Source organism: Mycteria americana, chromosome 1 (genome assembly GCF_035582795.1).
Source record: "Mycteria americana isolate JAX WOST 10 ecotype Jacksonville Zoo and Gardens chromosome 1, USCA_MyAme_1.0, whole genome shotgun sequence".
Taxonomy (NCBI): Eukaryota; Metazoa; Chordata; class Aves; order Ciconiiformes; family Ciconiidae; genus Mycteria; species Mycteria americana.
In genome coordinates, this window is record NC_134365.1 from 222,697,354 (window position 1) to 222,709,506 (window position 12,153).

Sequence of the window (12,153 nt, forward strand, 5' to 3'; positions counted from 1 at the left end):
CTTCTCAGGACCGTGCTCAGACTCGTGCCACCTCTCAGCACACACTCATTTTAGCTGCACTGCTGTTGTGCTCAGAGTTAAGCATGTGCCTAAGTTCATCGCTGAGGAGGGGCCAAAGAGGGGAAGCAGTGAAGAAGGTGGCAGAAATAACCGTGTGAGTTAAAGTGTGTAACAGATACACCAGTAAGCGATACTGTTCTTTAGTACTGACAAATTTAGATGGCAGCTCAATTGATTTAGAGCTGGCCAAAAGGCTTTCAGGAGAAAACTCTTCAGCAGAGGGGTGCTTTGTCAACAAGTTCTTGTTTTCAGGTAGGAAGGCAGGGCTGGAGGAGATCTTCTGAATCGGCAAACAAGTCTCTCGCGGTCACAAGCTGTCTCGCATCTCACCCCTACCTCCAAATCTGCTGTAACCCCTGTGACAGCTGCTGTGCAGCTACTCCAGGTCCTCCATGCCCTAAAGACCTTAAAGCATCTATTTCGGTCTAAATGTATTCATGTGCTGCCTATAACAACTTGCTCTCCTGACACATTTTCTTTCTCATAGCTCCATCTCCTATCAGAAATCACGCGGACTGCTCTGTGTAAATACTCTTTCTTTTGCTAAGAAAGCCAACGCAAACACAAATGTTTTGAGGACATTAAAAAAATCCAACGATATGAGCAGCTTTTGTAACCAGCTCTGTTATCTTCACTGTTAAGCAAACAGCTTTTAATGAACAGACTTTCATTTCCCTTGTGCCTGTCACAGGGTTCCCACCTTTGATGAAATCAGAAAAAAAAGCAAAGAAAAAAAGAAATGTGTTGAAAGAGTTAAGAACTTTGGGGGGTTTTTTGATCTGAAATCGTGAATCTCTTTCTTTCCCTTTTCTTTTGAAGTTGTAGCAGCGCTGCTGGGATGAATGGAGCAGAGCAGGGCTTTGATTGCTGTATCGGTGTAATCTCCTGCGTCACTCAGCTGTGGACAAGCCTGGTCCCAGCGAGCGCTCGTTGCTACTGCTCTCAATCAGGGACATTGGGCTTCATCAGCCCCAACCGGAGCCCTCAGTGACCTGCTGGGTCCCAGCCCTGATGCAGGGCACAACATTTCGTGGAGCCGAGCTAGGGAGAGCCGATTCCCGGCATCTCCGGGGTCACCAGCCCCTCCAGAAGAGGCATCTCCGAGGTCCAGGCATGCGGCAGTGGCTGCCTTCGAGGCAGCTTCCCCACCACGGGCAGGTCTGAAACGGCTTTGCAGCACAGTCAGGCTGTGGGCTTGGCAAGTGCCCTCCACCCTCTTGGTCAGGGAAAAAGGACGTTCCGCAGAAAAGGCTGGATGATCTGCTCTGTCTTGTGACTATTGACATGAACACACCAGACCTTTCATCAGGTCTCACAGCTGACACGGGGTCAGAGCATCCCGGCTCCTGACATGGTGTAGTGGTGGTTTTTGGCAGTGTTTGGTTTATGGTTGGACTCGATGATCTTAAAGGTCTTTTCCAACCTATATGATTCTGTGATTCTGTGATTCTGTGACATTGCTGTGAGAGCTGGACTGCAGAGCATGAGCCTTCAGAAAGGGCTCCCTCATTGCTGCAATCAAAAGACTCTGGTTGCTGCCTGGATGAGGAAAAGTTATAGTGGCCAGACCCGAGGAAGCCCCTGAGCTCAGGAGGGACCAAAAAGTGCCCAGACCCCCAGAGTGGTGTGTAAGAAAGTGCAGCCGACAGCAGGTATGATGCAGAGAGGAGAAGCAAGCATTTGTCTCAGCATCCCACCCAGTAGAACACAAAGGAAAGCATGAAATGCACCTCTGGTGCATTCCCTCCTCTTCCTCATCCCAAAGTTCCTTCCCATGGTGGAAAGGAAACTGCTGCCACAGCTTTGAAGGATGCTGGTGGTTTAGTGCTTAACAAGAGCCCGAGGAGCTCGTGGAGGGGCAGCACTGGGGCCTCTTCAACCCTGCACGCTGGCCGAGCCGGGGCTGCGCAGAGACCAGGCTCAGCTGCCCCCAGGACCGCGCTGCCCGACCTCCCTGGAGGACGGCCCGGACCTGCTGCAGCCGTCTCTGCTCTCTGGGGCCCTGAGCAAGCACCAAGAGCATCGCCTGCTCAGAGTCAACAGCAACTCATGCTGCCATTTTTGCAATGGGTTACAGAAGCCTTGGCATTTAACAGCTGAGCCAGAATGGCCACCAGGACTCTGCTGTCAGGACGAGAAGACAGACCGGTCCCATCTGAGCATGTACTGCCCACCAAGTCAATGATACACAGAGCACTGGACAAAAGGACCTTTGTGCTTTGGTGACAAGATCTAGGCAGATGGGAGCGTCGCTGTGACTTTTCCATGGGACTGAGAAGCTCCAGCCATGTGGGAACAGCCCATTCCTGCTGTAGTCCAGGCTGCAGGAACGAGAAGACTCCTGACAGGAGTGCGGCTGCTGGTGCCAGCATCTCCACAGTCCTCCGTATTATAACGATGCAACAAAAACCCACCGCGAAAGCGGCGCAGAGCACGCTGACCTTCCAGCAGAGACCTGAAGCTCTGGCAAGCTTCCCCCTGAGGTCTCCAGTGCTGCCTCCACTCCCTTCTCCCCACGGGTCTTTATGTGCACCTGGGACGCTTTAGCAGTGCTGGTGCTCACTGCACTGAGATGAGGGTCTCCCCTCTTTCTGACCTTGCCACTCATGAGATTCACGGAAGCAGAGGCAGCAGATGAGTTTGCTCTGACAGCCTGCATTGCTGTCTTTGCTTAGGAAGGGAGAGGTAAGGAAAAGTGCTCTCCTCGCTGGTCAGATTGATGATGAAGTTAAACTCAGACTGTATGCAGATGCACAGAACTGTCCTTGCTGCTCCTCCAGCAATATCTAGCGCTCACTCTTCATGTCTGCGCTGCTTTTCGCAGTTGTCTGAGGCAGATTGCCACTGACTTCAGGTAGAATAAGGTATTATTGATGTAACTGGTACATACACCAATGAGAGGAACAAGAAGGAGTTCAACAAAGCCATTTTGGTGTTGAAGGATAAATCAAATGTACAGCAACAAAGTGGTGGGCAATCAGCCAGCCGTATGGGCAGAAAAGGACCTTGCGTGCAATGTACATCACGCTGAGCACTGCTCAGCAGTGCAGCGTTCTTGCAAAGACAGAAAACATCCCTGTGGGATGTGTAGGATGTAGGAGACCATCGTGCCTTTGCACTCCACTCTAGAGGCTTGAATTCAGTTTTGTACATCATGGTTTAAGGGTTATGTTTCCCTTAAACACAGGACAATAAAGCCTTTCCTGACCTCACAGGGCTCTTCAGCATGTAAACACCTTCAGCAGCAAGAGGTGCCAGGGTCCCTCAGCAATGCAAGCTATACCCGTGACGAGAGGAGGACAGACCATCATCTGTGCCATAGTAAACAGCACTTTGCCCATCCAGCTATGGTTCGTGTACCAGGCTCCGATCTGATGACCGACAAGGTGTTCAAGGTCTAGGCACTGAGATAACAGGTGAAGGAACAAAGAGAAACGAAGCTGTAGGACAGCAAACAAAATCAGCAGCAGTAGGTGATGGTAAATCAGCAGATGTAAGAGCCTTGATGCTCCTCAGCTGAACTCTGCCCAGTCTCTGCTAGATGGACCATTCAGGGGAAGCATCTCTAGGAGAAACCGGTAGCAATGAAGGGGCTGATGACCAAAGTCCACATTTCCAGAAACCCCACCATCCTCAGCTTCTCTTTAACCTCTTGGGAAAACCTGTTCCTCCAGGGCAAGAAGTGCTGCAGCGCTTGGTGCTGCTTTCCAGATCCCGTCCCACGTCCCCCTTCCCTCCGGCAGCGCTCAGCACCTGCTCCCCCAGCCGGGGCAGGGGCACTCCCCCGCGGGGCAGAAGAGGCGGACGACGCGCTCCCGGATCTGCCTTGTCCTCACCCCGTACACGATGGGGTTGAGCATCGGCGGGACCACGACATAGAGGTTGGCCAGAAGGATGTGAACATGACTTGGGATGTGGTGGCCAAACCGATGCGTGAGAAAGGAGAAAAAGGCGGGCACATAGAACATGAGGATCACGCAGAGGTGGGAGCCACAGGTGCTCAGGGTTTTGAGACGGGCCTCCGGGGATGGGAGCCGAAAGACCGTCCTGAGGATCAGAGCGTAAGAGACAGCGATGAGCACGACGTCCAGGCCAGAGGAGAGAAGAGCTGTTGTCAGCCCGTACCAGACATTGGCTTTTATGTCGGCGCAGGCCAGGCGGGCGATGCCCATGTGCTCACAGTAGGTGTGGGGCATGACGTTGTGTCCACAGTACGGCAGCCGCTTCAGGAGGAAGATGGGTGGGAACATGATGCAGAACCCCCGGACAACGGCAGTCACAGCTATTTTCCCAATCACCGAGGGGTTTAAGGTTGAAGAGTACCGCAGCGGGTCGCAGACAGCCACGTACCGGTCGAACGCCATCGCCAGCAGAACGGACGATTCTACGATGAAGCTGAAATGGGTGAAGAACATCTGTGTAATGCAGGCATCAAAGGAAATTTCCCTGGCACTGAACCAAAAGATCGCCAGCATTTTGGGCACCGTCGTGGTCGAAAGCATGAGGTCAGCAACAGCCAGCATAGCGAGGAAGAGGTACATGGGCTCATGGAGGCTCCTTTCCGTGATGATGACAAAGAGGAGGACAGAGTTGCCAAACACCGCAGTGATGTACATCAGACAGAAGGGGACGGAGATCCAGATGTGGGACTCCTCCATGCCCGGGATGCCCGTCAGAACGAAGGTGATAGGATCGAAGCTGCTTTCGTTGAGCTCATACATGGTGCTTCAGTGCTCAGTGTCAGCCTGACTCTGCTCTATGCAAGAAAGAGAAGGAATAAATAATGCCTGGTGAGCCGAGTGTTAGCCATGACCACCTACAAAAGCGTACAAATCTGTGCATACAACGTCCTATTTGCAACTGCCTTCCAACCTGAGCCATTTCTGAAGGCTGAGGACTTCACTCGCCGTGTTTTGCTGTACAAAGGAATCTGTTCATTCTTTCCTATCAACCTTACAAACTGTGTCTGTAAGAAAAATCATCTTCTCTGTCCCTCCTTTTACACTGCAAAACAGGCCAGGTCCTTTTCTATCTCTGCTTTATCCACTGTCACAAAAAGGCTTGTAAAAGTCGTAATTACTTGCCTTGCCGCTGTTGGTGGGCTCTATATCTGCACCTGGAAAGCCGCACGTCTTTGTTAGGACTGTGTGTTTCTTCAGGGAGATGAAATGTCTTGCTCTGCTCAGATCAGTGACCAGTTCATTTCTGAGAGCTCCTTGTACAAACCATTAAGATAGGAATAAAAACTGTACCAGCAGAAACACTGATAAGTGTCTTGGATGTGGTTGACATTCAACTACCACCTCTGAAGGTTGTGACCACCCCTGAAACTTCTGCTGGACATGTTACTCCCTGTATTTCCACCTGTATAAATATGTTCACCCGCCTGCAAACACTGCAAAGTGCTGTTTGTGCCTGTTCCCCATCCCACGGGGATTTCAGAGACCCAAACACTGGCGAACACCAAGGGGGAAAAGGGAGAGCTAGGCTGGACTTTCAGCCCATGCCCAGACTTTCTGAATGCCCTGGAGCAACTCGCTTACCTGGCAGATTCCCTGCCCGCCCGGGGAGATGTTAGTTCATGCCTTTACCTCTCCTTCGTAAAGAGGGGCAAAGACATGGTGGGCTGCACAGCATGCCCTTCGGACACAGAAATGCTGGCCCAAAATGCAAGGCAACGAGTGCTATCAGGGCAGCCAAGTCATGGTCATACTCTGGAGAGATACCCCAAGTGCAGACTTCTGCGCTGATGCTCGGCCGACACGGGACCCTTCCAGCCTCTGAGCTCAACCTCCTGCAGTTTTCCCAGTTCCCAAAGTGCCAGGGTAGCCTGAACGCGGAGCACAGTCCCACGAAGGGCTGATCAGCCTGAGGGTGTTTTTGCAGATTTGAATAAAGCAAACAAGCCAAGCCTGCAGGGTCCTCTGTGGACCTTTTGCCATGACAAAGGCTTTGAGGAGAAGGAACGACGCAGGACTGCTGGTTTTATGTGCTTCCCCCCATTTTGCCCCTGTTTGTAGCCCCAGCCCCATGTATCATACTCTAGAAAAAGCCTAGGCCAGGTTTGGGATGCAGGAAAATTAGTTTGATTTGTACCAAAGCTAAACCTTCGTTCTCCAGACCTCCTTGCAGCCTGGTTTATTTGTATTGCAAACTGCAGGTATCTGTGTGCAAGACGTGTTCGCATTTCTAAGCGTTTCCATCAAGAAGGATTCTTGTCCTCTATGAACCAAAAGTCCACTGAAAACATCAGTCAGTATAGAAAAGATCTTCAGCTCGTCACAAATATTTATCCAATTGCCTCTTCCACTTTTAAAACCACGTAATTCAACAGAAGTGAATAAAGATAGGCTAGGTCTGTAATTGTAAATTAAATCAGCCTGGGAACATTCCCAGGCACCAATGCCAGCCCGTGTCTGACTACATATGGTTTACAAAGCAGTACGGCAAGACTTTACACCTCCACTTCCTAGTGATATGGAAATATATTTCTCTCACCTGCAGCTTTACTTCCTTTCGTTCATTTCAAACAAGAAAGCAGTGCCCCAAACACCAGTGTTTAATATAAAATATGACTCACCAAGGGCCAGCCCCAAAGAGGAATGAGGAACCTCAGCCCTGGCCAGTGCAGAGCTGCAGGGGAGCGCAAATCCCTATCTGTGCTGCCGAGGGTTGGTGATATTAATCCTTCCCCCTCCTGAATCTCAGAAGGAACATCAGCCCGTCAACTTGTGGAGGTTTAAATTGCTAGTGCATTAAAGATTAACAGCAGTTAACACTCCCAGGTGAGTCAAGATATTTCCTGCTTTTCCATCATTTGCATTGCAAGTGTTTTTACTCTGTCCCTGCCTGCACACCAGCTACGTCTCCTGGCTGCGGCGAGGACTTGAGGGGGAGATCGGCACAGCGCAGTGCCCGAGCAGGGCTCCCAGGCTCCAGAGGAGCATCTCTGATGTCCGGGAGTGCTTTATTCCCCACAGGATGAAAATTGCTTTGTTATACCAGTGAAACCTCCCAAAACAGCCTCTGAGTTTTGCTCATGCTGCCATGTGCCTCTGTGGGAGGGGTTCCTCTGTCTGCCCGACTCCAGCCCATGGTCAATGATCTACAAATAACAAAGCCTACGAGCGGCTGCGAGCGCAAAGCTGCCTTGATGGCGTTGCAAAACAGAGGAGGCTGCAGAGATTTCTACCCAGATTGAACTGCTAGTCTGAACTGGCATCAACTGGAAAAAACAGAAGCACCACAGTCGCATAATTTATAATATACTGTTGTTGCAAAATGATTTTTAAAGTACATGATGGTGGCAGAAAAAAAGAACTGAAACCATAGCTCTGCCTGTTCAAAGGATGCAAAAAATAAATTAAAAGATGATCTGAAAATGCTTTGCCTGCAGCCAACATGTTGAAGATCCATCAACGCAGCAGAAAAAAAGGGTCTGAATACATAGGACTGTATGAATTAATGATTTTTTTTCATCAAATCAAAATGATTGAAAGTAATTGTATTTTTTTTGATGAAACAAAGGAGTATGAATTCTGTATAACTTGGCCTGCAGTGAAATGTTCATCACTCAATGATTTCTTGTTCTGTTTCAGTGCTGTACTGCCTCAGGTTCAGAAATAATATGTAACCAATACAGGCAGACAGAAAAGAGATGCGCCTCTGGTTTTTTAGCAGTCATGTGTAAGTATGGATCGCCTCCCTCTGCCAAACTGCCCTGCCCTGCCCATCGTGTGCTGAGCCCTTGCTGCCAGAGCTCCAGATTCTATCTAACTGGAAAACACCCAGCGAGTTTTTGGATGATGCTTGTGCCATTAATAACAGCAATCACACGCGGTCCTGCCCAAGTCCCTGTCAATACGTTTGCTTGGGAAGGTGGATTTGCTTCTGAAATATTGCAGTAATTCCCAGTTTAACATCTGCTGCCAGAGAGAGGCCAGATCCTTGCAGCGCCCGCTGGACCGGGCAGGGAGGACACAGAACACCCCTGGGTCTGGGGGCTGCCCGTGTCCCTGGGGCATCGATGCCAGTCCGGGGGGACAGACCCTGGTGCCTCATCGGGGCTTGGGCAGCCCTTGCTGCTGCAGCGCGAAGGGCAGGGAGCCTGCAAGTGGGGACAAGGCATCCCAGGGAACCCAGCGGGAGCCACAGCAGGGGGGCAACACGCCTGGCCCCGGCAGGGCTTGCGCTGCTGCCCCGCCGGGCAGCCCTGCGGCAGCTGGAGCCTTCTGCGGAGAATGCCGGGGAGGAGGACGGGATGAGCCTGTCCGCCCTGGGAGCAGGGAGCACCTTCCCTGCAGAGGCTGACCTGTACGTTAACGCTGTCATTCTGCCGTGTGATGGACCACAGCGTGAGGCGTTTGAGGGCGTCATGAGGAAACTCAGTTTCTGTGGGAATGGTCCAACGCTCCTGAATGTCTCAGTGTTTGCAGGACCCAGGACACACCTTGAGGAGGGCTTGTGTGCCAGAAAACCCACCCGTTTTCTGTCAGACAGTCTGCTAATCATTCTCCCATCAGACAATGCCCCGTGTCTTGGCACCTGCAGGTGTCGGAGATCTTTCCAACCCACGTGGAAAGTTCATCTTATCAGTGTATGGTTTTTTAATTTCCTTTTCATTTCTCTCACTGTGGTTTCTACGGAACAGAGCTGGCCCAAAGCCTTTCAGACCAAGGAAGAGCTGTTCCACTTCTCAGCTGGAAGGAATTTGGATTTCATAGATTTTAGGACAGAGGGTATTTTTAAGAAAAGGTGGGGTACTCTTTAGCCACACACTAGTTAAAGAGGAAGCTGAAAATTCAGGTGTATTCCCAAAGATGTCTCTCTTTGGGAAGATGTCTCTTCCCAAAAAATGTCTCTCTCCCTACTGCTAGTGAGAGAGAACGCGTCTCAGGAGGATACTACAAAAATATTAAAGCTACAAGTTAAAAATGTTTTCTTCTTGCCTAAACCTGTACATGTAAGGGCAGACATGAGAAAAGAGAAGAGCCTGGCTTGTCCTCTGCATCCCAGGGACCCAGCAAGCAGGGAGAACAACCGAGCCACCGCTGTGCCTTGACGGTGGGTCCAGCTTGCCAAGCGCGCCCATCTCCAGCCCAGGCAGGGGCTCCTCGCCCTCCCGGCAGCACAGCCCCGGTTGCCAGCGCCTTCATGTCCGAGCGATTGCCCCAAAGCTGTCACGCACCGAGCAATAAGCACCTTCGGCTGCCAATGCTGCACGGGTAGGATTGCCTTCCACGCCAGGTATCGAAAACCCTTTCTTTATACTGCAATTATTTGTTGTCTAGAAAGGAGGAGATGTGATAACAGCCTGCAAACGTGTGACACATTACTGTGAACAGGCAGGGGTGCTGCCGACCCTGGGGGAGGCCAGAAACAAAGAACAGTATTTATTACTGAGATCAGACACTGGGAAAACATTAGGAAGTTAAATTCAGAGGTGAACAACTTCCAGAAGGATTGGAGTCTGCCTCTCGGGGGGGATTTAAAATTAGGTTAGGCAAATGCTGATCAGGAATGTCATAAAATTGAAAGCAGACACAAACACAAGTCAGGTCTCCACCCTGGAAACTTGTATTTTGGCTGCCAAGCAAGCCAGGCAAGGGAAGGCCAGAGAGGCAAGTTCCCCGTGACAGCCCCTTGCCGTATCTGTTCGTCAGCGTTATCTGATTCTGTCGTGGCACTTGCCGGATGCTGCCTGATGAACCGACTCACCAAAAGCACGCGGGTGACCTTCGAGGCAGAGTCTGGCAGCGTGGTGACAGCACAGGCTGCAGAGTCCGAGGCCCAAAGAGCATCACCTCTTGGAGATGCGCACACCTCAGACAACAGAGCCTTTCCCCCACCTACAGCGACGACAGCAACGGTGCAAACATCTGGAGAACAGCAGGAGGAAGCATCAGCACAACCCCACAACTGGGCACAGTCCAACGCCATCCCTAGGAGCTGGCTTGGCTTCCAACAGCGCGTTGGGGATTCGTGGAAGCGAGGGCTGACTCCCACAGTGGGGCATCCTACGTCAGTCCCTTGAAAGCCACAGGCCACGCGTGGCTGGGCTCTGCTCTGGCAGAGCCATTGCCCCCGCGCTCCTGGCTGGAGGGGGTCCAGGGTGCCAGGGGCTGCGGCAGGGCAGTTCCACCGGCATCCACGCCTTCCCCTGCGTGAGCGGAGGAGCGGGGATGCACATCGTGTGCTCCTCTGGTTCCTCCACTCTGGTTACAGGACTGCAGGTGAGTGCACAGGAATCGTTGAGTCTGTCAGGCTGTAAATGCAGCGGTGCACCCCCCCGGCTGCAGACAGCACCGCCTGAACCCCCTCATCCCCCAACAGCTGGCAGAGAAATAGGGCACAGGCAGGGAAGGAGCCGCTGTCTGCAGTAGGAGAAGATGAATAGCTCCTGAAAGTGCTCATTTTCCTCCAGTGGTGCCTGAAATGACTAGTTCAGGAAAAGATATTTTAAGTTAAGTGAGTTTAATCTGTCTCAGACATCCACGTGCCTATATAGAAGGTCGTGTTCTCTTTCCAGGCTTTTCCCTAGAAAAATGACACCCCAAATTATATCCTCTGTCACATATTTAAACAAACCTCAGTTTTAAAGACCAAAGGGTAATATTGCCAGCAGTGAATGGGAATTAAATTTATTCCAGAAACTATTGGGCAGTCATTTATTTCAGCTCTTCAAAACGTTTTCGTAGCTAAGTATTTCCAATGAAGCGCAACAGTAACCCCATTTTACAGAGTAATCTGAATACCTTTTCCCTGCCATGTGAAATTATTTCATGTGAACCACTGGGGTCTGTAGTGTTCCCATTATTTCTCTGAAATCTGGTATGGCAAATGATGGAATGAGGGAGTACACAACCTCTTCTCACTCCCTTAAACTTGCTTTGTTTTTGTCTTCCTACAACCGCGTGCCACTAGGACGCTGCAGGGCTGCACCGCACGTCCAGCAGCAGCGGGACGGTCTCCTCCCAGCCTTAGCTCTGCTGGCTGCCCGGCTCCCTCAGCTGCGACGCTTCCCTGCAGTTGGCTTCAGCATCAATAACACCAAATTAATGTTTTTTTCACTCAGTTCTTAACATAATTGTTAAATTGCTTGCCTAGCAGGAATCGCAGAGTCTACAACAACAGAGGAATTAAAAAAGAAGCTACAAAACGCAGTTGTCTCCCGTGAACTGGTTCCTAATTAAAGCCCAATTACCTGGAGGCAAAGACGGACAGTCATCCCGCACGGTGGGCATGGGAGATGAGAAGCTGTGCAGGGGAAGGGCTCACTGCGGGTGCCGCACCCCAAACTTCTCACCCCCCCCGGGCTCAGGGGGGGTCCCTGGGAGGGCTCCTGGGCCCCGACCCACTCCGGCAGCACCTGCTCTGGCATTTAAGGATATTTCTCTGGCAAGAGATTCACCGTTTACGCACTTTCACACACATGTATCGCTGGTGCAAATCTGCAACCAGGAGAAAAGGTGCCTGAGGAACACAGCTCCTGGCTCCCTGTTTTCAAGCATTTCCAGAAACCTGGAGACGAACAACTTCTTCTCGCTCTGCCCCTCCCGCTGTCACCAGGCCTGTGCAGGGCTGTGAAGTGCTGCCAAGCCCAGGCTTTGGTCGCTGCGTTGGTCGGCATCCCTCAGCGGCTCGGCCGTCAGCACCAAGCAAGCCGTCTTCCTCCAGCGTTCGCTGTGGAGCATCAGAGCTCGGGCTTAGCTGGACACGGGGCCGGAGGACACCAAGACACGATGCCAAGCAAAGCAACATCTCCTCCAGCAATTCTCACTCCAAAGGCAGCTCTGGGAAACACCCAGGCAAAACAAATGCAATCACCTCCTTCCCTGGAGCACATTCAAAACCAGCTGGTGGCCCTGGGTACACGCAGGGCCCCATTCCTATTGCAGTGCACTGAATAAAGCTCCAGATGAGCCATCCCAGGCAGCTACGGCTCCTTGTACAAGCCTGGCAGCCTCGGCTGGTGTCTGCTGCGTCTGCACCGAGGGCTGTTAGCTGATGGACGCTGATGGACACGGCTGCAGTACAGAAACGGGCTCCATTCTACCATACCTGCTGCAGGGAATATTTTCCAGATCAACATTA

The 12,153-nt window shown here is 51.5% G+C and overlaps 1 protein-coding gene across 2 annotated transcripts; it reads right to left on the minus strand.

Annotated features, from left to right (window-relative positions):
* Window positions 1–2,846: 2,846 nt before the first annotated feature.
* Window positions 2,847–4,805, minus strand: LOC142405068 (olfactory receptor 52B2-like). 2 transcript variants are annotated; one of them, XM_075492058.1, is made up of 2 exons: window positions 3,867–4,781; window positions 2,847–2,852 (listed from the first exon to the last, which is right to left on the minus strand). In XM_075492058.1, exons 1-2 carry the CDS (start codon window positions 4,779–4,781, stop codon window positions 2,847–2,849), a joined length of 921 nt encoding a protein of 306 aa, XP_075348173.1. The 2 variants fall into 2 exon arrangements, with proteins under 2 accessions (XP_075348173.1, XP_075348174.1); XM_075492059.1 differs by lacking the exon at window positions 2,847–2,852 and having other exon boundaries at window positions 3,807–4,805.
* Between the last annotated feature and the right edge of the window lie 7,348 nt (window positions 4,806–12,153).